Source organism: Carassius gibelio, chromosome B2 (genome assembly GCF_023724105.1).
Source record: "Carassius gibelio isolate Cgi1373 ecotype wild population from Czech Republic chromosome B2, carGib1.2-hapl.c, whole genome shotgun sequence".
In the NCBI taxonomy this organism is placed as follows: domain Eukaryota; kingdom Metazoa; phylum Chordata; class Actinopteri; order Cypriniformes; family Cyprinidae; genus Carassius; species Carassius gibelio.
Window position 1 is genome coordinate 20,489,619 of NC_068397.1, and position 27,611 is coordinate 20,517,229.

The window sequence follows — 27,611 nt, forward strand, 5'->3', positions numbered from 1 at the left end:
ATTTAAGAAGAAGAGTTGCTCGACTTGATGAATGGTTGTCCTCTCCTCAGTTCTCTTACTGCCACAGCCGTCTTTGTTCGGTCACTCCGCAGAAGAGCATCAGCCTCCATAATGATAGGACAGTGTAGTAATGTAGTTTGCATTTGTTATAATGTAGTTATATACATTTGTTCTCCATCTCACTTTTTTACTGTAGCACTTAAATGCAATCTTTAGCCAATATCAAAATTAATTAAAAATGTTGTTTATTTTGTGCATATTATACATTATGTTGTGAGGTCTTTACACACAGTTCTAAACAAATTCCTAGAGAAATTAAGCCAAAATCGATATATTAACACAGAAATGATAAGAGAAACACAACATAAGTCATGTTTGAAAGTGCTATATAAATAAATGGCAGTAATCCACAGCATTCCCCCAAATCAGCTTTCTTCCTCAAATTTCCAGCTCGGTTTTTAGAGGCGGTCATGTTTGAGACTAAACCTCGTCACGTACCAACGAGCCATCTTAGAATAATCCCCACAAGCCGCTAATGAAGGCAATAAAATCGAAATGACTTCGCATTATTCCCGTTATGGTGCTAATCAATTATTAATCAGATGCCCAGATGAGTTGTGACTGATGGGTGTCTGGGTGGGTTATATCAGCCCTGGCAGAGTCAGGGAGTGTTTCAGAGGATGCTGTGGAGATCCATCAGTCTCTGACCACACTTCCTGATATATTGATTGTCATCGAGCCGCAGTGACTGCCCACGTCTGCATCAGTCTGTGGATGTTCATCATCATTCGGCTACACACTCACAGTAAATGGGGCATTAAAGTAAAGCTTTTTTTCCTGAATTTATTTTAGTGCTGTCAAATCGATTAATAGCGGTTAATTGCATCCTGAATAAAAGGTTGTGTTTACATAAAATCTGTGTGAGTGCTGTGTTTTTGGACAGCAAGGTTTTTAAAGACTTCTCTTCTGCTCAACAAGCCTGCATTTATTTGAACTAAATTCAGCAAAAGCAGTAATATTGTGAAATATTTGTACTATAATTTAATAAAATGATATTTATTCCTGTGATTTCAAAGCTGAATTTTCATGATCCTTCAGAAATCATTCTAATATTCTGATTTACCGGTTAAAAAACCTTTATTGTTATTATTATTTTTTTATTATTATTAACATTATTAACAGCATTTATCTGAAACAGAAATGTTTTGCAACAATATAAAAGTCTTTACCATCACTTTTGATCAATTTAATGCATCCTTGCTAAATAAAAGTATTGATTTCTATAATTTCATAATAAATATATAATTATTTAAATATACTGACTCCCAGCTTTTGAATGGTGTGGTGTGTAATGTTACAAAAGCTTTTTATTTCAGATAAAAGCTGATCTTTTGATCTTTCTATTCATCAAAGAATCCTGAAAAAACTAAAATGTGCACAACTGCTTTAAATATGGATAATAATAATACATGTTTATTGAACAGCAAATCAGCATATTAGAATGATTTCTAAAGAATCATGTGACTGGAATAATGATGCTGAAAATTTTGACATTGTCATCACAGGAATAAATGTCAATTTGAAAATATATTCAAATAGAAAGCAGTTATTTTAAACAGTAAATATATTTTAGAATATTACTACTTTTGATGCATTTTGAAAAAAAGGAAGGTTTAGTGAGTAGAGGATAATTATAAAAAAAATACATAAAAATGTTTTTTTTGTCCAAAACTTTTGACTAGTAGCGCATGTATCTAAAAACACATACACTGATGTATATATTAATTGTTATATGTTATTGTACAGATATTATGCAAACATAAGCTTTTATTTTAGATGTGATTAATCACGATTAATCGATTTGATAGCTCTAATTTTTATTTATTTATTTTACTGTGTTTATAACATTAGGAACCATGGGTCACTGAACATTTATTAAAAAAAATAATAAATATTTAATAACACATTTTGTTTGTTAAATATTATTTTTTATTCATTTTGTAAGTATATAACCTTCACTGTACCTGTAACCTGCTTATTCCTCCAAAGTTTTCTTAGAGGAGCCCTGGGTTAATTGAAAAGCATTAAAAAATGTTTCCGCAAACGATAAAGTGCACATTTTCCGGTCTGATGCTAGTACCAAAGGTGGATCTCAGCGACTGACTCTGCATCATTTTTCCCATTTGAGACAGAACACAAACAAACGACCTGTCTGTGACAACAGACCCGCTTTAGCGTGACATGTTTCAATTCATTAACTTCAGTACAGTCTCCTCATTCATTTCTACCCAGCGCTCTTCTGTCATCTCCAGCAAAAATGAGTTTAGCATGCACTCGTGGCTCTCGGGGTGGGCCACGCTCATTACTTCAATTGTCTGAGCCACTTGTAAGAAAAAGACAAAAAGAACGAGGAAGAGCGGGACATAAATAGAGAGACAGTAAGTGAGTGCATGAGAAAGAGAGCAAGGGAAAAAAAGAATGAGAATGAAACTGAGCAAAAGCAAATAAATCTCTGACTCTTATTTTTGAACAGTTAGAGCTGAGTGAAACCTCCTACCAGAGAAAAGACCAATCCTAACTTTTAATGGCATTTCTTTTGCTTCTGTCTCACCATTTCGCTCAGAGCCATCCCAAGATTGACAAGCACCAAGAAAGAGTGGACCAACCTGCAATTGTGGGAATCGTTTTGCAATTAGTTGCTCTGCTGTGAAGCTTTTCTACCTGGGAAAGATCCAGCCACGGATGGGTTTATCGACTCATTGATTGGGCTATTTTACACCCAGTGATATCTGAGCTATTCATGCATTAAAAACCTCCGTTCTGGCATAAACACACATAATCCTATTTATGAGAATGAGTGCATCTTAAAAAAAAAAAAAAAAAAAAAAAGTCTTTTGACGGAGATAATTCTAAAATGTTCAGTATTTCATGTCCTCTGTCAAATTTTACTAACAAAATGATATCATTTGTAGTTTTTCTTTTAAAATAAAGATATCCTTTTAACTGCCAATCTGTAAAAATATATCATATACAGAAAGTTACATTTAAACGTGAATAAGAATAAATGGAGAAAACGTAAAAAAAGAAAGAAAGAAAAACTGGAAAATATACATATAAACATACCAAACATGTTAATATAAACCCAAGAAACTGTGATCTGCTTTTGATATAAAAAATAAAGTAATACAATTCATTGGCTTTAAATATAATATAATAATTTAAATGGCAATTCAGTGCTGAAACAACATTAGGTTCATGCTGGTTTTGTGTTGGTAGACCAGACAGACAATGCTGTTCATCATCAAAACTTGCTGATCGTAAAGGAAGGTCTTTATAGAGACAGCCAAGAACAGTTAGCAAATAACACACATGCGGTTAAAAACCCATGCTAGTGTTTGGAGCAGTGAATTGAAATGTCTGTAAAATGTCAGTAATATCAAGCTATGTCAGTTATACAGTATATATTTGCCATGCAAAGAGCTCTGTTGTGCTTTAGATCAATAAGTGGTGTGGTTTAACACTTCCTAACAGAGGCAGGGGGGGTTGACTCTTTCACACTGGTGGCAGGAGAACAGGGTCTTACCTCTGGGGGTTTGGCTCATTGTGCTTGTCTCTCTCATGCTTGATCATCCTGTAGCGGCCGATTCTCACGTCGGGCCGAGACACTTTCATCCCATTTAGTGTGATTCTGAGAACAGCAGAGAGAACTAATGGTTAGCGTGTGTGAGGTTTCATATCAACTGACTGACTCGACACACACAGTCACAACATCGTCTACTTTGTACTTGTTTATTTGTGTGTCCATGTTCCCATACTTTTAAAGTATGTTTCAAATCTGATGCAGATCTTGCATACAGCACTACATCCACCAAGCACAACAGTGAAAACAATCTATCCAACCTCATATTAAATTACAGTGCACATAATCTAATCTAATCTAATCTAATATAATATAATATAATCTAATCTAATATAATATAATATAATATAATATAATATAATATAAAATAATATAATATAATATAATATAATATAATATAATATAATATAATATAATATAATATAATATAATATAATATAATATATGTCACAGACGTAGTGCAGAGATAGGCGCTCTATGAAGAAGATGTAAAAATCCAAGGTACTACATTTAAATTCACCAACATAAACACAGGTGCTCACAGGATAAATACTTCAACACTACTATCAAAGAAAGACCTTCAATACCAGACACCAATTTAGGAGAAACTGAGAGCTTAAATAGAGCCACCAACCAAGAACTAAACAAGCAGCACCTGAACTGAGTACTCAGTCAATTAGCAACTACAGAATCTAAACAGACAATGAACAGAGGAGAGCATGAACTAAATACCGGACTAGAAAACTGTTAAGAGTGCAACAAGATAAAATAAAACAAGACAGGAATCCAGATCAAAACAAACTCAGATTATCACAATAATATAATATAATATAATATAATATAATATAATATAATATAATATAATATAATATAATATAATATAATATAATATAATATAATATAATATAATATATGCAACAACAACAATTATTATTATTTATTATTGTGAACTTTTGTAATAATAATTCTGAAATGTTGATAACAACAACAACAATGAAACTATTATTATTATTATGGCCTTTTTAATATTAATTGAGAATTGTTTATAATAATAATAATAATAATAATAATAATAATAATAATAATAATAATAATAATAATAATACATGTTTTATTATTATTATTATTATTAGTAGTACTTTTTAAATTCCATCATATCTAATTTTTAATCAATAGCATTAATTAAAATATTTAATTGTCAAAAAAAAACAACATCAACAATTAAAATTGTAAAAAAAAAAAAAAAAATCATTAGTAATTTTGCCGTTGAGATTAAGAACAATGTCCTGTCAAACACAAAATACTTTTAATAAATGCTATTAAAGTATATAACTGTGAAATATGAACACGAACATGATCCTGAATGTAAAGAGTGTTGAAGAAGCAAACTATCAGAAATATTTTTAATGGTAGACCCTCTTAGGAAATTCAGTGCTGAGATTAGGTCCAGGCTGGTTAATTCTGGTTTTGTGTTTTTTTTATTATTATTATTATTATTATTATTAACATTGTTTTTGTTATTATCATTATTATTGTTGCAAACTTTTTATAACAATTTAGAAATGTTGATAATAATAATAAACTATTTATTATTATTTTTATAAATATTATTAAAATGTCTTCTAAGACATCTGTGTATTGTTTGCCTACTGTTTTGCATACCTTACTGCTTTAACAAACTACATTTTGATATTTTATATTATTTTTTTACCATTATACGTAGTATATGCATATTCAGACACATATATTCAGATATTGTGTGCACTCAAAAGACCATTTAGTTACTGTCGAAGAAGACAGTAGTTGACATTACTATCAGTGACTTTGGGGCTTTCACTAATTAACAAACAATGAACTTCAAGCAGCTACAGCTTATCAAAGACTCGCTAACCCACACGAATACCAGAAAATGTCAAATAATGAGCAAGAAACAAGGCAGAATGAAAAAAAAACGAAATAAAAGTCAGTAGCTGAGAACTGTGTCGGCAACGTTTGCTTAAGAGAGCAGCCAGACCAGGCAGCTCTACACACACCCAGCCTGGAGTACAATCCCATTTGTTTGAGTAACTACAGCTTAGAGCGAACAATCCAACCATTCTAATCTCCCTGCTTGGCTCCAGGTCTTGGCATTAGTGCAAATCTTATGTTTGTCATGTGAGCATCGTGTCGTTCGAGCTTTGAGCCTCACGCTGCATTTCTGAGGAACAACGCCTCTCTTAAGTAGTAAGTATTTGATTAGATGGAAATCCTTCCGAAGAGAATAAGGGCATGCCTATTTGTGTGTGTTTGTGTGGGCTTTTATGATTTTGTTTAATATTTTATAGACCTCATCCTAATAATACAAGAGCAAGGCCTTTGTCATAAATAATGCAGCTCGGAGGATTGAAAGTAATCTTTGGGAATTCTTGACCCAGAAAGCAAAGGAGATTTCAGAAGGCCTGAGATTATAATAAGAGAAAAGACAATGTTATCAATGGACAACGCACAAGAGAGTGGATTTAGAAATTTCACTGAGGACGAAACTGTAAGCATGAAAGTGACCACATTTACATACACATTTATTTACTAATTTTTTATCTAAATATTAAATCAACAAGATGGTACATTAAGGACCATAGAAAGTACCTCATCTTTAAAAAAGCACTATTTAGAGTGAAGGTACTATGATATATACAGTACTACATTACACTGTAATTTAGTTGTAAATAAAAGATTAAAGGAATAGGTTTTCTTTTTGTTAATTAACTAGCAATGTTTGAGTGAAAAGTAAATCCTACACCAAAGGTTTTCATATTTATATATTCTATGGCATTTGTATGATATCAGTACTGACATATTAACATGCTAAATAACCAAATAAACATATTTACTAATTCAAATTTTAATTACAGTTTGTTTGAAGGTAATTGCTGTGCTACTATTGGCACCATACTCATAGTCCCGCCCCCAAAGTCATGTAATTGGTAAAGCAAATGCAGCTCATACAATTTTCGTTACAATTTTTATTTTTTTGCTGTCTTGCTGTCCATTAAAAAATATAAACAGTTTGTTGGCAAACAGTTTCTCGTGCTTTTATTACTTCTCATGTGTTTCATGGTTTAAACACAATTCTAGCTAAACTTCTTGAGGTCCGTAAAAAAATTATTAAAAATAAAATTGTATTCAAAATGTTGAAAAAACAACAACAATTGAAAATAAGTATTCTTAAGAACCCGTTTACGGCAAGAAAGATAACTATAAAGATAACAATAATTTTTCTCAATATTAAAGAATAGCAGGGTCTACACCACAACTTTAACAATGAAGGCACAGAGAAACAATATCACTGGAATCACTTTCAAAAAAAATTTTTTTCAACTGATGAACGATAAAAACACAGACAGCCAATTGGAATCAATCCTGCTGAAACAAGATAGAGAATTTAAAGCGGCAGACAAGAGTGCATTTACAATAAATGGACAATATATAGTTATCTTTATAGTTATCATTTTTGCTATGAACAGGCCTTAAGAATGTTCTGAAAACTGGTTTTCGATGTTTTTCAGATATTTCACTGGACAACAAGTACAATTAAGTATGTCAACGATTATAGATATCTGAGTTTAGATATTTTACAGTACAAAAAATATGGATTATGAAAACTGTATTTTGCAGTGTAAGAACCCTGCCTTATTGTGAAATTCCTCATTTCTGGGTGTGAGGTTGATTTTAATCAAGCGATTTTTTAGCCCTTCTGCTCTGATTCGTGTTTTGGCTGGAATCAGTCCAGTTCCAGGTATCTGAGAAAGGCAATAAAAAGACAACAACAACAACAAACAAAAGCTCTGATAACTGTGTCCATATTGGTAATTACTGTTTGGTTGGCTCATGTTCATGGTCACCTGCAAAAATTTGGCTAAACAGCCATGAGCCTCAAGTGAGATGAGGGTTAAATGCCTTGGAGCCGGATTTGTGTTCATTATTATGCACATTATACACACATATTACTGTATTCATTCGCCGAGCATTTTCACATCCTACTGGACGATTTATTCACAGCAGTGTCCCTTGAACTCTTTGGCCTTTAACGCTTGATTTAGACAGCGGTGATTACTCTGGGGCTGCCATGTTTTGAGAGTCGTCTGATTCGGGGGAAAAAGCAAAATGCTGTGCCGTTGAAGACCTTGAAAATCTATGCCAAATATCTGAAAGTTTTGTGACTTCCTTGCCACCACATAGACAAATGAGTTTATTTTTATGTTAGGAACAAACAAAGGATGCTACTAAATTAACCTCAGCCTTGGAGGCAAAAAAATGCATTAAAACACTTTCAGGAAGACAGCAAAAGTGGAAAACAGGTGGGGGAACACTCATTACTCATACAAAACAAAAGCAAACAGCATCACTATTGTACCATAATAACTCACAGTGTTTCTATTAGTCAACAAGACAATTTTGTGATTAAGAGAATGTTTGTCTGAATGCTGACGTAAAAATTCATAACGTTGACTGAAGACCTGTTTTGGCCTGTAGTTTCTAATTGGATTAAGTGAGAATTTTTCTACATGTCCTTCCGTTCTTCCTCCCTGCAGTTCATTTAATTGCATTAGACTCTCGGAGTGGGGGAGAATTGGAATCATTACTATTACTTCATGGCTTGCTGGCAGAGCAGAAATGAGAGAGGAGCAGAACAGAAGACAAGTCAGACATAGAGGGAGAGACAGAAGGTGAGGGAAGTGAGGGAAAAGTGAGAGAAGAAGGGAGGGACAGAGGAGTGGTCATACAATATGGCAGACAGACTGACCTTGTCTGGCGCTCTTCTTCCATTACAGCCCTCTCCAAACACACTCTCCTTAACGTATTAATAATACGTTTATAATAATACATTGTATTTATTCACAGGCACAGACATTTCCGTACATTCACGTTGTTTCCACACACATTCACACACTCAGCAGGCGGTTGTTTTCATTTATTTATTTATTTTTCATGCAGTCCTGTTCGGAATCGCAACTTGACTTTTTTTTTTAATTAACAAATTCATACGTGCTTATATAGGCTCCTTTGGTGTCTTTTTGGAGTTTGTAAGTCTAAATTTATCTTGAAAAAAGCTTGCAGAAAATACAGACTTTTGAGAATCACCCTTTAATCTTTTGGTTTACTTTGCTGGATATATCAAATGATGACAAAATAAACATTTGAAACAAGATAAATTGTCTATGCTTAATTTCATAGTGTGCGATTAATTTCGCAATTTAATCACACAAAAAAGGATTTGATTGATCTGATTAAAATGTTTTATTGATTGACCCAACAAGACAGCCACTGTTCAGCATTTTACTGACATTTTGTCTGCTGTAAAAATTATACTACAGTATGAAACACCATCAAAACATTTTAATGTGTACTCCTGATGCTGAAGTCATGCATCTCCACATGTCCATTGAGTTGCACAGACTCGAACAGGGATTGGTGAACGCTGTCAAAGACAGGCTCTTCATTTCAGCCCATTCTTCCTAAGAATAGTTCATAACTATTCAATTTCAACTTAAAATCCACAGTAAAACACACCTGTCTACTGCCTTCCACTTTCTCGTTCTTACTGAATTGTAAAGGGAAATGTCCCTCCAGGGCTTCCATCTTTTCCAACTACACAAATGTTGAAAATCAATGAAAGAATGATGGGCTATTTCTCTGTCCACATGGCCAGAGGGGAGAGCAAAACTCTCCAAAAGCTTTTTTGACTTCGCTTTTTGTTTCAAGCCAGTCGGATGGAACATTTGCTGTGCATGAGGCCAGGACACAGTCATCTGAGTCCACTATCCTCCCTCACACACATCCCTCTGGGCTATTTCTATCCACAATGACTTCACTCTTCCAATGCATGCAGCGATGACCTTCTGGCCAGCTTGCAAAGCATGATAGTGGCTGTACTTTCCATTTTATGGATAATGCCTCTTATGGTGACTTATTTAAAATAGGATTGTTATTATGAAGCTGACATAAAATAAACTACTTCTTGGTGCCAATAGCCAATAGTGTACCGACATACAGCACAACTGTGCTCACGGCGATCCGAGTTCCAATCCAGGCTCGTGGTCCTTTGCCGATTTCTCTGTCTACTCTACACTGTCCTTTCCAAATAATGGCATAAAAAGCCCATAAATAAATCTGAAAAAATAAATAAACTACCTCTTGACATCAAATGCAAAGGATTGTCCACATCTGGAGTTTGATACTGTATTGCCGTCTAGATAATGATCATAAAGAGAGATATGCAGAAAAATTGAGCAAAGGATGAGTTCAATTTACTTTGTCTTTCATGTGAAGTCACAACAGTAAACTATAAAATTGTATGTACAAAGAAAACTTCATGTGGAAGCTCAAATGAAGCTCAGTTAATTTACTTCCTAAATACTTTGTAAATATGCTCTTTTTGCAACAACACACTAAAGTTGATAAGTAATGCATTTATAAAGAATTCTAAACTGTATTAAAATTGTGAACTAAATATATATATGCTATTTTAATACATATATATAAAAAAACTATTCAAAAGTTTGGTTTCAAAAATTTTTTTTAATAAGATTTCTTTTTTTATATATATACATTACTTTTATTCAACACATTAAATTGATAAAAAAGACTATAAAGAAGACATTGCTTAAAAAAAATCTATTGAAATAAAAATATATTTTTGTATCTATTCATCAAAGGATCCTAAAAAAGTAACCAAGGTTTTCAAATCTTTTCAATTTAGGAAATAAGAAAATTATTGAGCACCGAATCAGAATATTATAATGATTTCTGAAGAATCATGTGACGCTGCAGACAGTAATTACAGTAATGGCTGCTGAAAACTCTCTACCACCGGAAGTTAAAAATTATGTTTACAAATCTATTAAAATAGAAAAAAATTATAGTTTTGATCAATGTTTTTTTCTTCTTTAAAAAAAAGTCGCACTGGCCCCAAACTTTAGAACGGTAATATAAAATGTTGATATATATTTCATTTTCATTAACTATATAAAAAAAAAAAATTGAAAAAAATTGAAGAACATTTTAGAAGGAAACTGCCTTAAGTTTATAAATATAATACATGGTTACACTGGCTTCTCGTCAATAGTGGCTGACCATAGCTTCTCCGTATCAGTGTACTCTAGTATCTTTGAGCAGGACTGCCACTAGTTCTTCCTTATGGCTAGAAGGTACAGTACAGGAACAAGTGTACTACTGCAGGATCAACTACAGCAAGAAACAAAGATTCTGCACTTTAATACCAGCTGCACTTCACAAACACAATCTAAAAACCCAGTCAACAGAGATACAAACAGCACTTCTCTTCTAAAGCAGCACATCCGCCAAGACTGACAAATTTTAAGAAGCCAGGCTGCAGAATTTTGAGTTTGCACAGGAGAATGTCCATTGGCACTTGGGCTCACGCTGTCAGACCAGTGACCTTCAAAGATACGGGAAGAGAGGAAGTTGTTCTGACAGGCACTGGGAATCCCTGGAGCCCCAGCAAACTGGCTCCAGAGAAGTGACAGTATGTTCAAGTAAACTTCCACCCAGAGGACCTAAATGGGTGAGCGTCAGAGTCTGTGCGTGTATGTCCACCAGTCAGATGGGGAATATGAAGCAGTACGCACAGCTGGGTCCACATGCCATTTACTCTTACATCTTGACTTTGAACGACTTCTCATGACTGCACTTTAGGCCACTATTTTGCCACACTGTCTTTTAAGCAAGAACTTGTTCATTAAAGCTATACCGTAGATCTTGTCAACTACAGTAGCCTCAAGAAGTATTTGGTAGAACTAATTTGTGAGAAGCATTTTTGTAGTTACTGGACCAAAATAATTTTGTATTAAATTTGTGAAGTCAAGTTCTAGTTACAAGTGTATTGCATACCTGCAGTTCATAACATTCAGTTTGAAAACTAGAAAGTGTCCAGACTGTCTTCTATTTAAACAGTATACTTAAAAAAAAAAATCTAATATTTTACACAATATTAACATTATTTTAAATGAAATGTTTTGCTTTATGTATTATTCTTTGTATTAAAAGGAAAGAGGCAACAGTTAATGGTTTGCATTTTTGTCATTACAATTTGCTCATAATTACGACATTTTCCAATGATCTCAATTTAACAAAAGCAGTTTTCTTAAGACCCTGACTTCAAAGTAGTTTTCTCTTGTTTTTGTCTCTTGTTGCTTTCTTGGCAATGTCTGCATTATAGATGAACACATTTATGAGAAATTCTCTTTTGAGAAGGGGGCACCAACTTTGTTATTGAAGATAAACTACAACGACTCTGAGATCACAAGAAAACTAATTTTGTTATATTTACTGTAGCTCATGAAAAGACAAGAAAGAAAAATGAATGCATGGCCACTTAAGGATACTAAAAAATAATTGTAGAAAAAAAATTAATCTGTTTCCTAAATTTCTGAAGGATAATGTGACACTGAACATTGAAAAAAAAAAACTATTTATTTTAGTTACATTTAAATTATATATATATATATATATATATATATATATATATATATATATATATATATATATATATATATATATATATATATATATATATTTGAAAATTTGTCATTCAAATTTGTTTATTTAAATGTAGCTAAAATAAATGTATTTCAACCACTTACAGTACCTTAAATATTAATTTTTTGAATAAATTTAATTAATTAGTTTTTTTTTTTTTCTTCAGGGAAGACTGCAGTAATGGCAGCTGAAAATACAACTTTTCCACCACAACACAAAGTTTATATGTATTGTATAAATGTATATAGTTTATAGGATATTTATGTGTGTGTACAGTTTTTATGATATTTCACAACTTTACTACAGTATGTACAACTTTACAGTGTTTTTGACCAAATAAATGCAGCCTTATTTCAACACAACTAAACAATCAAATGAGCAATAAGAAAATCCAAAAAAGATCAACAGTTAATGCGCATATAAATGTGCAATAAATATGCATGCAAAATACATAATTAGAACTCCTTCAAAACAACATCAAGCTTTTTAAATTCTCCCAAAAATAAACAACTCCGTTTCAGTTCTCGTTCAGAACGAGATCTCAAGGGAGACTGATGCTTTTTTTGTGGATATCAGGCTATAAAGCTTACTTTTACTTATATAATCTATTAATCATTCCAAAAAAAGCAGTGGGCTAAGGCAGGAAAAGATAATGTGAGAGGTGTGTTTTATCACACTATCCAGTTTCCACTTTTTTCTACTGTCAAAGGAACCCCAAACAACTGAAAAGAGTGACATATGGGACATATCTCCACGAATGTTATCGCTGTTGCAAGAGCGCATGTGCCCTGATATACTGCAGGTTTTTCTATCTCATCACCTCTGCGGGGAAAATGATAGCTAGTGAACACGCAGCTATTCATTATCTGAAGAGACAGGCATCAGACAGCAGAGCGTCATCTATTCATACGTTTCTGTCTGGACATGGTGTAGATTTGTGAGTGGCGAGCGAATATACAGCTGCTCCCTGCAGAGCTGCATATGCCAGAGAAAGAAAAAGAGGTAAAATCAGCACAAGGAAACTGTTCAGAGACAAAGCGACTGTCTTTGATGATGCATGCTTACTTATGACTTTTTTAAAAGCCTGTCTACCAGACCTCAAAACAAAATGACATCCCAGAAAGCTGGTCAAAGTTTGCAAAGGTCTACAAGCAGTGAATCTACAGATGTGATTCATTTAATTCAAGAGAAATAAAGGGCCATTTATTCTCTTCAATGTATTTGAATATTGCGGTTTTTCACCGAAGCTGTAATGTGTCACAAATGACATTTGACAAATAGTTAAAACATGTGTAGTGTGTTATTGAGAATCGCAGTGACACATTTTTGGCATAACAGCAATTACAGCAATCATAAATAACTCAAAATATGTGCAATTCATGTTTGAAAACAGCCATTTGCCAGCATATCAGTCATCTTTAAAATGTTTTGTTCTAGTACCACATGAAAGAACCACTAGTCAAAGCAACATTTACGTTATTACCTAATTTTAATTCTTTCCTTTTAACTTAAGCAAGGAGCTTAGACCAATACATAATTGAAATAAAACCTTTGAAGCCTTTCTCCCTTATAAAAGCTTCTCCTTTGCTGCCCATGTTCCTGAAACTGTGATGCTGTATTTTAGTAACCACCCAAACAACTGAACTATTAATTATAAAATGATTAAGTAGAGGTTTTCGAGCTTTTTCATGCTAAAGAGATTCAAACATGCCAATCCTTGTGTGAGGGACCACTTTCAATAAATATCTCAAATAACAATAAATTTGACTAATTTGTAAAAATTTCCTCACAAGTTTGGAAGCCCTAATTTAAAAATAAAAATTCACCTATCATTTTTTTAAATGCATGTTACTGATCTTATTGCAAACGATTCATCAATGCCTGCATTTTATTTTTTACACATTCTTTGACCTCATAACCTTCAGTGAAACTGCCCTGATCTTCAAGACATACTTCTCTGGAGTATGTCGTATTCAAGCTCATATTCATCCGTCTTTGGTTTTGAACTCCCACATCTCAGCCCTGCATATTATCTTTTCCAATCTCTTTTCTTTTTTTACACTCACAATACGTCATAATACAAAAGAAAAAAAGATCTGACCCTACTCCCATTTGATCCCAATTCTAAAGGACCAGACCTCGGACATTTATAAAAGAGAAAAACAGCATAATTATAGTCTTACCTGTTGTAAATGTCATCATCTTCACCTCCCCAACCCCAGTACTCATTAGGGAAGCCATTGATTTTGAGGAACTGTTTTTTGCTAAGGCCGGACACCCCTCCAAAGTACCCCGCATAAGGTAGCCTGCAAGAGGGAACAGACCCCAATCATTCTTATTCAGTTGACACACATTTTAAATATAAAACCTCTAATCACCCTTTAATCATCAATTACATTTTATACAATAGCATTATCTCAAACTGTATATTCCAGCCTACGTCCATTTGGAATGTACAGGGCTTTGGATTCCCATTAGCTTCTAGAGTGAAATATCCTTTTTGCAAGCCCTCTCTAAACTGAGCCCTTTAGTCAGTCAACTCAAGCATTTGAATTTAACAAAATTGCATCTCATATGAGGGATTCTAGAGAGCCACAAGGTCCTCCCAAAGGGGATCCAACATTTTTAAATGCTATCTGATCCTTTTTCATCATTTTCTCCTGGTTGCTACCCCTCAGGCCTCTCAGTTGAGCTACACAACTCAAAGAACGCCCTGTAAAAGCTTAAGTGCACTATAAACCTTAGAATCCGTTTCTCATCATAGATGCTTCCCGGAGGCCACTGTCGGATGAGAAGTATCTGAGGAATCATCGTCTATAGGATTAAAGGCTGATATAAATATAGATACTCCATTGCAGGTCAAAGGATGAATTAAAAGGCCTTGTTGGTTGTCAGAACTAAGTCTTATATTTGACCTTTAAAGCACAGAGTGATTACATCTCAAGCAAGTGTTTGAAGTCTTTAAAGAAATGCTCTACTGGATGAATACAGCATGGAAAAGCATCGAGTCCACTTAAAGCGGATGAAAACATGGTTTCGGTGTCTCCTCTTCTGAGAGACCCGCGGGGCTGCGGGCTGGCAGGTGCATCATGGGTAGCCGCCCGGGGTTTGCCTTGGGCTACCGCAGTGTATGTTTCCAATGACAGCAACCACATCCACCCACGCAAACAAATGTGCGACATAAGGGGAAAAGAGAAGCAAAAACCTATCTGAACGTGCACTCACACACACACAAAAACGCATCCACAAACAAGCGCTCGTGCACGCCGCAACCACACGTTAAGAGACAACAAGTTAAAATTAATGAGGCCATCTGCTACAGCAGCAGTCTTCACAGAAACAGTATGGCTGAAGTTTCTTCACACGCTCAAGGTCTGAGAGCGTGTAATTCTCTAAAGGTGCTTCACTTATTAAACACTGCAACGTTAAGGCCTCCTCAGACTGAAGATGCACGCCAACGGATGACTCACAGAGGAAACGCAATTCTTAGCCCACTGACAGTTAAAGGCAGTTCACACTTTGGAGAACGTCAGTGGCATTTGTTTAACAACATATTGTCTGGCCTTCCACAGAGAAATAAAAAACTAATTCAATAACAGTTCAAATTTTACCACAGCACTAAGCAGGTAGGTAGGTAGGTAGGTAGGTAGATAGATAGATAGATAGATAGATAGATAGATAGATAGATAGATAGATAGATAGATAGATAGATAGATAGATAGATAGATAGATAGATAGATAGATAGATTGATAGATAGATATTATATATAACATATGCATTAGTACTACTACTAAAAATAATATATAATAATTATATAATAGAATAAAAACATAATTAATCATTATATTAACTATATATACCACCTTCAATTATTTAATAACAATTAATGTTATTCTTGTATTTTTAAATAGTAAATAGCAATAATTTATGTTATAGTAACTATCATTAAATGTTTTACACATACCAACTGATTAGTAAACAATTATCTTTTGAGCTAATTTCCCAACACTGCTCATATCTTAAGATAGAAGCCAATTTAAACAAATTCCCTGAGGACGGCAGAGGAAGGCAGAGAGTTAATATTGTCTTGGTCCTTTTGGCCCCTCACACAAAGACAGGAAATTAAACACCATGGAGCAAAGGCCGACCGAAGACAGACAAAATTCATTTCAAGTTGGAGGAAAAAAAACGTAATACTGTGAACCTTCACCAGTGTTTTAATATCTCAAGCTATTACACTTGAAGAAAACCGATCTGTCTCCTCTAAATAATTGTCTGCCTTGGAAAATGAATACATATGCTTGTCAAGGCTCCAGGTCTGTCTAGACTGGCACTGCACCTAACAAATGAACTTTTGATACATAATAATTCAGCTGTATTCTAGAGCTCCAGATGACAAAGCGTCATAAGACATATATCTTCCCTAGTGGAAAAAAGCAATTAATCATCAGAAGCGCAGGCTTTGACAGACAGCCCTCAAGCTCTGGCTGTTTGATTAACTGACTCGGTTCTCTGCAAAGAAATAAAGACAAATACAGAAATGGCCTCTATTAATATGTATGTAAATAGCAACAAATGCAGCCCAGCATATCTGTAATAAAATCTGGCAAAGCCACAATTCTACAAGGAAATTAAATTCACATAAAACATGCCACTGATTTCATTTTATTGCATTTTCAGCCTTTATATGCGGCTTCTGATTATTTATGTATCAAAAGGGACCAGAATTATAGGAGTGAGATAAAATGTTATTTCAAAAGACTCCTGCACTCTGTGGTTCCCTCAATAATTAATGTTACCTGAAGCCGAATTTGTCCATGGCAATGGCAAAATGACGGGGCTGGTCATAACAGTGGTACAGGTTCCGGTCATCCATAGGGATCAGGTCCACGTCACTGAAAATGAAGCAGTCATATTCTGCGTCTTTAAGAGCCTCCGTGTAGCCAACGTTGAGAAGCTTGGCCCGATTGAAGGTGTCCTCGCCAAGCTGAAACACAACATAAAAATACATTTAAGATTACCCAAAGAAATTGGGCAATAGTAAAAATATTCCCAATTTGGTTTATATTTACACTGAATTGGATGCCATGTAACACCAAAACACTGTGTGGTGTCTGAACTAATAACCCAGTGTGACAATAATCCCATGTAATCCTGTAATACCTGAGATTTGGCCCAATAATCCAAAGGTGTGAAGTACCGTCACACATCTACAGCCTTTTCAGCACAATGACTGTGGATGTGCACTACAAAAGCATTACCAAAATGATTAAAGTATGCATATTACGTGAGGCTTTGACGCCATCAACACATCTTTAAACAGTGATGAACAGTACTGGATGCAAAGAGATGCACCTCATTTTATGACACCAGTGCTAAAAACAGTGAGGAGAATAACTTAATACTGAGTGACTTTTAGCTTCTATCAATATTTATCCTTACTTCAATTCTCTCAAAGGCCCAGAGGAGAAAGATTCTTCAATATAAGAGAGAAACAGAGAAAGAGGGGGCAGATAAGGCAATATCTTTAAGAGATATCTTATAAAATAGCTTTTTTTTCATCAGCAAGGGTGCTCATTAAACATAACTGGGCTCATTATCACTAGTTTAACAAGATTTATTCCTTGCGTGGTGGCAGACAGCTCAGGCAACCACAGCAGTAGATGTCTGGTTATAACACACACCTCGCTAAAAAATGACAGATTTATAACAGGAACATGCTCGCGACTTAGCATCTCCCATCCGAGAAACCAACCAGCTCCAAAACAGTAGATATGTGGACATCATGAACAGATGGTTTTGGAAGAAAAAACTCTAATTGTTTTTAGAAAAGGGATCATCGGAACTAAGCATTCATCCTGAAGTTTCAGCCGTGAGGTTTTTGGCTTGTTTTGTCGGGGGTTTTTTTTCAACACACCATGGGTTTGATTGTAAAACAGGTGTAGAACCCTCCCTCATTAGCTTACTCGCACCTGTTCTAAGTCATTAACCTCAACAGGGACAATGGCTCATCTGGTGAGTGTTATATCATCCTATTTTTGTGTTGTACATTACCAAAACAACCACGAGTGATGGACATATTGTGTACAGTTGCATTCATATATTAAAGCATGGCAAGCTGTGTCACAGATTTTATCATGGTTAAAGGTGTTGTTGGACATGGCACAGTGTAAGTAAGTGAATTTGGTTGTACTTTATTTTAAGGTGTCCTTGTTACTGTGTAATTATACATTTAAGTACTGAGTAATACTAATTATCTATGTGCACTTATTATATGGAAAGTGTTATGATTAGGGTTTGGCTTAGGGCTACCTGCATGTAATTATGCATAATTTATATGTATTATAATAGTAAGCACATGTAGCATGTAACAAGGACACCTTAAAATAAAGTGTTACCATGAATGTTTGTTTACATAAAATGTAAAAAGACACTAGTGATCAATAAATAATGAAATGTATTGATATTAATTTTTCGGTTACTACTTAAATTAGTGAAAGACTGATATATACTAATTTATTTAAATAGTAGTGCTGCTTAACATTTTTGTGGATTTTTTTTTTTTTAGATTATTTGATGAATAAAATTTCCAAAAGAAGACAATTCAGTTGAAATACAAATATTCTGTAACATTTTAAATGTCTCTATAGTCATGTTTGATCAATTCTCCCAACTAGAGTTACACATAAAAAAAAAAAAAAAAAAATATATATATATATATATATATATATATATATATATATATATATATATATATATATATATATATATATATATACAGTATTGTTCAAAATAATAGCAGTACAATGTGACTAACCAGAATAATCAAGGTTTTTAGTATATTTTTTATTGCTACGTGGCAAACAAGTTACCAGTAGGTTCAGTAGATTGTCAGAAAACAAACAAGACCCAGCATTCATGATATGCACGCTCTTAAGGCTGTGCAATTGGGCAATTAGTTGAAAGGGGTGTGTTCAAAAAAATAGCAGTGTCTACCTTTGACTGTACAAACTCAAAACTATTTTGTACAAACATTTTTTTTTTCTGGGATTTAGCAATCCTGTGAATCACTAAACTAATATTTAGTTGTATGACCACAGTTTTTTAAAACTGCTTGACATCTGTGTGGCATGGAGTCAACCAACTTGTGGCACCTCTCAGCTGTTATTCCACTCCATTATTCTTTAACAGCATTCCACAATTCATTCACATTTCTTGGTTTTGCTTCAGAAACAGCATTTTTGATATCACCCCACAAGTTCTCAATTGGATTAAGGTCTGGAGATTGGGCTGGCCACTCCATAACATTAATTTTGTTGGTTTGGAACCAAGACTTTGCCTGTTTACTAGTGTGTTTTGGGTCATTGTCTTGTTGAAACAACCATTTCAAGGGCATGTCCTCTTCAGCATAGGGCAACATGACCTCTTCAAGTATTTTAACATATGCAAACTGATCCATGATCCCTGGTATGCGATAAATAGGCCCAACACCATAGTAGGAGAAACATGCCCATATCATGATGCTTGCACCTCCATGCTTCACTGTCTTCACTGTGTACTGTGGCTTGAATTCAGAGTTTGGGGGTCGTCTCACAAAACTGCCTGTGGCCCTTGGACCCAAAAAGAACAATTTTACTCTCATCAGTCCACAAAATGTTCCTCCATTTCTCTTTAGGCCAGTTGATGTGTTCTTTGGCAAATTGTAACCTCTTCTGCACATGCCTTTTTTTTAACAGAGGGACTTTGCGGGGGATTCTTGAAAATAGATTAGCTTCACACAGACGTCTTCTAACTGTCACAGTACTTACAGGTAACTCCAGACTGTCTTTGATCATCCTGGAGGTGATCATTGGCTGAGCCTTTGCCATTCTGGTTATTCTTCTATCCATTTTGATGGTTGTCTTCCGTTTTCTTCCACGTCTCTCTGGTTTTGCTCTCCATTTTAAGGCATTGGAGATCATTTTAGCTGAACAGCCTATCATTTTTTGCACCTCTTTATAGGTTTTCCCCTCTCTAATCAACTTTTTAATCAAAGTACGCTGTTCTTCTGAACAATGTCTTGAACGACCCATTTTCCTCAGCTTTCAAATGCATGTTCAACAAGTGTTGGCTTCATCCTTAAATAGGGGCCACCTGATTCACACCTGTTTCTATTTTTTTGAACACACCCCTTTCAACTAATTCAACTAATTGCCCAATTGCACAGCCTTAAGAGCGTGCATATCATGAATGCTGGGTCTCATTTGTTTTCTGAGAATCTACTGAACCTACTGGTAACTTGTTTGCCACGTAGCAATAAAAAAATATACGAAAAACCTTGATTATTCTGGTTAGTCACATTGTACTGCTATTATTTTGAACAATACTGTATATATAATAATTGTAGTAATTTTGACTAGTAGTGTATTAGTGAATTAGCCATTGAGAACCTCTATTCTACAAATTCTGGTTGACATGAGAACATGGAAATACTATGGCATTCTCTACCATGTAAAAAACACTGTACATGAATATGTTTATATAAATCTTCATTTATGTCTGTGAGTCTGTGTCTGTGAGTTTGACATACAGTATAACCCATTACAAACAGCCTGAACTGAAAAGCATTTACTCTGAAGGTTGTTCCTAATTGTAGTCAATGAGGCAGAGGAAAATCATACAGCTGGAGCTCAGTAAATAAAACAGCCTCCCTCATCTCTTCAGTTGCACACTAAGAAGTACAATGACTCTGTTTCTAAATCCAGACTTAAACCACTTAGCTTGAGGTCTGAGAGTCACATCGGTCCCCAGCTAGAGTCTTCTTCTCCTTCTCTAAGCTTATCGCAGCCATGTCAGTTGCTCAATACTTGCTCTCTGAGAAGCAATTAGCTGTATTTTTTATTATCTGATGATCACGCTGATAGTTTATCACAATCCCATGCTCGCTCTAGTTCATGAGGCAGGATCCCTATAGCGGCATACTCAAGGCCAACCGGGGGAGTCCTACCCGGACCCCGTCGCTATGGAGACAGATTAGGAACAGGGCTCATCCTGAGAGGTTGCATTGTGCATTTTCCTTTGCAGGTGTGTGCGTGTGTGTAGCGATGTGTGTGTGTGTAAGCATTATCAGTCCCCAACAGGCTGACCATATCATCCACCATGCTATCGATGCCAGAGCTGAAGGCTAGAGGAGAGGGGACAAAAAAAAAGAAAAAAAAAAAGGAAAAATCAGGAGTGGAAAAAAAAAATTCTACATTTAAAAAAAAAAAATTATATAATTTTCGAGTCTATGAGTTTGCCTACCAATGGTATAAGAGGAACACAGCTTTAAGTCTCAACCAAACTAAAATTACTAACCAATCAGAATTTTTTGCTCTTATAAACAGGAGCACTATAGTATCCAATTGCAGCCCTGATAAATGGAGAAGTGCAACATGTAAAGGCTGCGAGGCACAATGCTCAAAGATGTCCATCTAATGTGTATTTATATAGAAAAACTAATTAAAAAGCAACGGAGCTTCGTAAATAGCTTAGAGTAATCACGTCATCTCCATAAGAATGATGTGATTGGCAGAACAAATTTACCTGGGATTTTTGAAAAGGTCCTGTACACACATGATCTCTTAAAGGGGGGGTGAAATGCTCGTTTTCACTCAATATCCTGTTAATCTTGAGTACCTATAGAGTAGTACTGCATCCTTCATAACTCAAAAAAGTCTTTAGTTTTATTATATTCATAAGAGAAAGATAGTCTGTACCGATTTTTCCCGGAAAAACACGACCGGCTGGAGGCGTGACGTGTGGGCGGAGCTAAAGAAACAAGAGCGCGAGTAAGCTTTTGCGTTGAGCGCGTCTGGAAGCTGTGACACCGTGAGGACAAAACCAACCAAAACAAACCATGGCTAACAGTCAGATTCAGCGTATATTTATGATCCAGAATCAGATCCAGAGGCTGAAATTGAACAAGAGCACCATCAGCAATCAGTCTCTATGTGGTATGTACTGAAACTGTATATATTTGCTTAGCGGTTTTGGAAAATGACTAAGTTCCACTTTGTCGTCTTTTTTTTTTTTAAGCTGAACATGTGGAAAGTGCAGTTTGATGACAACATCGCATGTTGTTTACTTGATGTGCTTACACGCCGATAGCTAAGTTAATAACACAGAGATATTTGAAGCAGTTTTACTCACCGCATGCGGTTCCAACACACGATCGTGACCCTTTTTCGTTGGGACTGTATTATCCTTAAGAAATAAACAGTGTGCAAATCCGGCGTCAAACTGGGCCTTGTTTGTAAAACAAGCATCTTCGAAATGCAGGAACAAACACAAACACTTGCACAACTCCGTTGATGCTCTGTAAAAATAAACTCCATCCACTGGTCCCTTAATGCTGTTTCTTTTTTGGTAATCTGTGCAGGGTTGTCTTGCACTGGCAACCAAAAACACACTTCTTTTGTGAATTTTCGCGACGCTCTCACTCTGATCAGTGATTGTCTGTTGTGCTCTCAGTGCTGTGCTATACGGGAGCGCACGCTCTTCCAGCAGACGTGCCCTCAGGACCCATATAAGGAAATTCCGCTCCATCTAACGTCACACAGAGCCATACTCGAAAAAAACTTTCCGAAACTTGTGACAAACCGGAAGTAGTATTTTTGGAACAGAAATACTCCTTCAAACGTACAACTTAATTTTTGAAACTTTGTCCATGTTTAGCATGGGAATCCAACTCTTTAACAGTGTAAAAAACTCAGTATGCATGAAATAGCATTTCACCCCCCCCCTTTAATAGTAACTTACCGGTAATTCACCAGTAAAGACCTCATGTGTGAAAGGTGCTAAACTCTTTCTCTGCATACGCTGTGAATTTGAATTGCTATATACATCCACTACACCACGCCATCCCCTGAAACTCAGTCTCACCTAAACGAGGACACCATATGTTGCACAAGCATGCTGAAGTCAACAGACCACTACTGTGAGTGTTTTACATGCTCCGTGTTTTGACAGGCTCTCTTGTTGGAACCTATTTTTTTCTGCTCGCTACTATAGAAATGGTTTGTATAGTCAGACTCAGTACCATTTCTAAAATACTCAGAGGAAATAACAGCTCTCTACAGAACAGCTGTTGAGCTTTGACGTTTCTCACTGTTGAACAACTGCTGGGGCAGAGAACTCTGCTGGAAGTTTTGCTATTACAGTTAGCTTGTTTTGGAAGTTGCTTTGATTTAGGAGAGAGTTGCCTCATTACTGTTCCTCACTGCCACCTGACATCTACTGTAGCGCGAGCAGGGCTCAATTAAAAGCATGCTTCAGACATGCGTTCATGTCTTCGCGATGGCTGGATGAGAGGCTCTGAGTCTCAGGATGAGGCAGCGCCGGCGACCGGCCAGGCAAACTAATTTACAGTAAGGAAACAATGGCAATGGAAGCGCAGAAGAAAGGCAACTTATAGACGAACCCTTTCTGAGAATTTCTGAGAATTCAATTTGAGTTTGTCTCTATTTCATCAATAGCCTGACATCACAAGGATTAGTATGAAAAAACGACAGACGATATGAGCTGCTGCTATCAGAGAGATTCATTAGGCTGGATCAGAGCACTCTCTGCCTCTTTTGTCTTTCCTTCCTCGTCCTTTCTTTCTTAATGACTTCTTTTCTTTTTCCTAACTTTCTCTCTCCTTTCTATCATTATTTTATTTCCTATATTCATAACTTCCTCTTCCTTCTAGCCTTCCTCCCTCCCTATTTAGCTTCTATACCTCTTCTGTATTTTTATTGCTTCCTCCTTCCAGTTTAAATTCTTTATCCATCCTATTTTTCTTTCTTTCTTACCCTGCCTGCCATCCTTCCTTCCTTTTTACCACTTCCTTCTTCCTCTGGTTTTCTTTTTTCCATCCTCTTCCTTCCTTTCTTTCTTCCTTCCTTCCTTATTCATTCTTACCTGCCTTTCTTTATTTTAGTTTTTTCTCTTTTTATCGCTTTCTCCTTCCACCAGTTTCCCTTTTCCATCCTCTTCCTTTCTTTCTTCCTTCCTTCCTTCTTCATTCTTCCATCCATTTATTTCATCTTAATTTCTTTCTTTTTCTTTCTTTCTTTCCATCTATTAATTGCATCTTGCCTCCATCTTTTTTTCTTCTTAACTTTCTTTTTCTGTTATTTCCTTTCTTAAACTTTGTTCCAAATATGCTTTCCCCAACCATTCTTCCATTTCTCTTTTTCCTTGTCCATTCTTTCCTTCAGCCTTTATCTCTTGCTCATTCTCTTGCTTCTAAATTGTCTTTCCTCAATTTCTCCTTTTTCTTTTCTTTCAGTCCTTTCCATTTCTTACTCTCTTTCCTTCCTTTTTTCACTTCTTTTTTCTCTGACTGTCTTCCTCTCCTTCCCTCCCAGGCAGATGTCAAGGATCAACCATTTTTGAATGTAAAAGAGAGAATAACCATACACCGGTAAGATGGTTATTGTTATTCTCTCCTGTAAGTGAGAGGCCAATGATTTATTGCTGTTCTATCAGTGCACCATTTAAATATGGATTATCGCTGGGCCTACATCAGCCCTGGAGCAGATTATTAGAGCAAGCGTTACTAGTGTACACAACACCTGCACTCTCGCTGTCCAACTGACACTAAATCTATACGATATTCTAAGGGCCCACAGGGAATTAGGAATTTCTAATTATAAATAAATCACTCACAAAAACCGCAAGCCTACCTTCTCTCGACCGAGTGTCAGGCTTTCGAGAAAACAGAATGTTTGGGGCATTCTGGGTGGAGCTACTGCAAGAATGAAGGACAGAATCACTTCGATCTTATCCACTATACATCTGCTAAACAGACGCAGAAGTACTCACAATGTTGCATTACACATCCCACAATGCACTGCAATATGATTATTTCGGGGTTTTTTGACATCATAAAAGACAATGTACCATACACACACCCTCCATTTCCTTTAGCAGCGTTGGGCCAGGTCCGGTTGAACATGCAGTTTAGGAGATCTTAACCTCCCTATGGGTGCCACTAAATGAATCATACATGGTGTTGCTAGCAATCAGCTTACATTAAAGCTATCAGAACACCTGCTGTCATCTAATAAACCAGAGAGTTGCTGAAAGTTCCCCTGTTAAAGTGAGTTACTGCAGTCCTCAGTAACACTCGCGGGCAGAAGAGAACTCTTCAAGAAACGGCCTCTACGGTCCTCTGTGTACCCAGAACAACTAGGCCTTGCTAATTTGATTTTGATGTGTTGGTATCAGTCCAGTGGCTTAGGATACATGCCATGTTTCTCTCTTCTTTTTATCATTTGTTCCGGGCAAGACTGCCACCGCAGGGATCTCATGCAAGAAATCCCAAAGCACAATGGGGCACTATTAATCATTCTGCGCTAACAAGGGACAAAATGCATGTCCAGCCTTATTTTCATTCCCTTCTGTGTTTTGTGGACTGTAAAGTAAATGATAAATTACAAAGTATGACAGTATCGGTGTCGCAAAGCAAGGCAAGAACTGGCAAAACACTTTTGTGAACAAAACTCTGGCTCTCTTTCTCCAAATCCTCCATGGAAAAGCATACAACACACCTTTCATGGTTAATAAGACTGATGCTAGGGAAATGGACTAAGAAAAACAAAGACTGTTCCTGGTCACAGTTTTATATACAGTTGCAATCAAAATTGTTCAACCCCCTTGACCTGCAAGACATTTTTCTGTGGAGAACAACATTTTATAAAATCAATTCAGCAAAGGCATCAGTAAAGTATTAGAGAAAGTTTGTAAATACACTTTTGAGTGATTCTGAGAACGGAACATTGATGAAATTCAAATTGGCTCTAAGCATTCATGTTTAAAACTATTCAACCCCCTTTGTGCAGAATCTTTTATTCTTTAAAATCACCAATAAGCACTGTCTGTAAGTGTTTAGAAGCTTCTGTCACCTCTCTTCTACAGTATTGGCCCATTCATCACCTAAAAAAGCTTCCAGATCACTTATAATTGGGTTTTCACAGTGCCACTGCTTTCTTTAAATTCAACCAGTTATTTGCAATTAAGAATTAAGCCTGGAGACTGAACAGGTCACTCAAGTACATTCTATGACTGATCCCTGAACCAACCTTTTTAACTTGCTGTAAAGTTACCAAATTTTCTTATTTATTTATTTCTATTGTAGTTAAACCTTAAAACACACTTAAAAGCATGTCTGAGGGGGATACGTCCACAGACCAGATTTTATGAAGGAAGACTGAAGTTAAGTCGAGATGTGGTTGAGCATGAGATGCATGCTAATGTAACTCAATTACATTGCTGGCCTCATTTTCATTAATCGGATCGGCTATTGGGGCTTGTAGGATAAAAGAGACCCTGCACATCAGCAGGTGATTAATATATACTCAGCTGTCAACTGTATAGAATTCAGATGTGCAGCATGAAGAAGCTTCATAAATCAGGCTTTTGAAATAAATGTGCTACAAGTATAATACTGGGAGACAGGTGGGTGGTACATCAGCGCTCTTCTTTGACAGGCAAGTGTTCAGATGTAGGGGGAAGGGGAATTTCACAGACCTGATTTAACTACACAATGTGAGCTCTGAAAATGTCAAACATATTAACAGTTGGGCTGTATTCATAGCTGAAGGCAGGCAATGGGATGTAAAGGTCCTTATTGTGTAACTTCATTAAATGTATCTCTACTGCCTCTGTAAGTTTCCTGTTGTGATGGAAAAATCTTTTTTTTTTCTTTCTTTTTTTTTATGAAACTGATATATAGTCCAACCAAGACTAAGTCATACTTTCACAGTTCTTCACTGAAAAATCTTTTATTTTGGATGCGATTAATAATTGTGATTAATCATTTGAAAGCACTAGAATCTGTACTGTAATTTATGGGATTATTGAATGTACATTGGTTTTAAAACAACTTTTTTGAGGTTTTGCTATATTTGCTATACAAAATTGTTACGTTCATTATTGTTTCACATCAAACAATAAAAAAAAATGCATTTGATAAATGCTAAATAATTTACTAGGGCACAAACTAATGAGTGAAAAATTAAGATATTTTCAATTTGTATATCCTTGCACAGTGATATAAATAAAATAAAAAATCAAGTTCCCATAAATGTGCACATAGTGCCTATTAAAACACTACCAGGTTGGTATTTAAATGTGAATCTTTCCCAAGTTTTAATTTACCCCTGTGAGAATTGCAGGGTTCATCCATCTAGAATGGCTGTGAACAGCAAGGAAAGTCTGTGGACCCCGGTACCCTCCAGAGCCGATGTTAAGGCAATGAAAGTCTGCTTTAGTCCATATTCAGGGCATGCTGCTCACCCAGTCTATGTCCTAATCTTCAAGTACCGCCGTAAGCCATCGTCCAAACTGATTTCCTACACGAGCGAGTCAGCCATTCAGACTCTCTGTAGGGCTCAACTGTTTTCATGAGCTCACTGACAATACCAA

General features: G+C 35.7%; 1 protein-coding gene across 1 annotated transcript in view; it reads right to left on the minus strand.

The window, feature by feature from the left end:
- LOC127951700 (beta-1,4-galactosyltransferase 2) overlaps positions 1-27,611 on the minus strand; it is a 98,425-nt gene that overhangs the window by 6,963 nt on the left and 63,851 nt on the right. Inside the window, exons 4-6 of the mRNA XM_052549739.1 lie at positions 16,979-17,166; positions 14,362-14,484; positions 3,584-3,688 (exon numbers count right to left, since the gene is read on the minus strand). Coding sequence (XP_052405699.1) covers positions 3,584-3,688; positions 14,362-14,484; positions 16,979-17,166 — 416 coding nt within the window. The remainder of the gene's footprint in view (positions 1-3,583; positions 3,689-14,361; positions 14,485-16,978; positions 17,167-27,611) is intronic.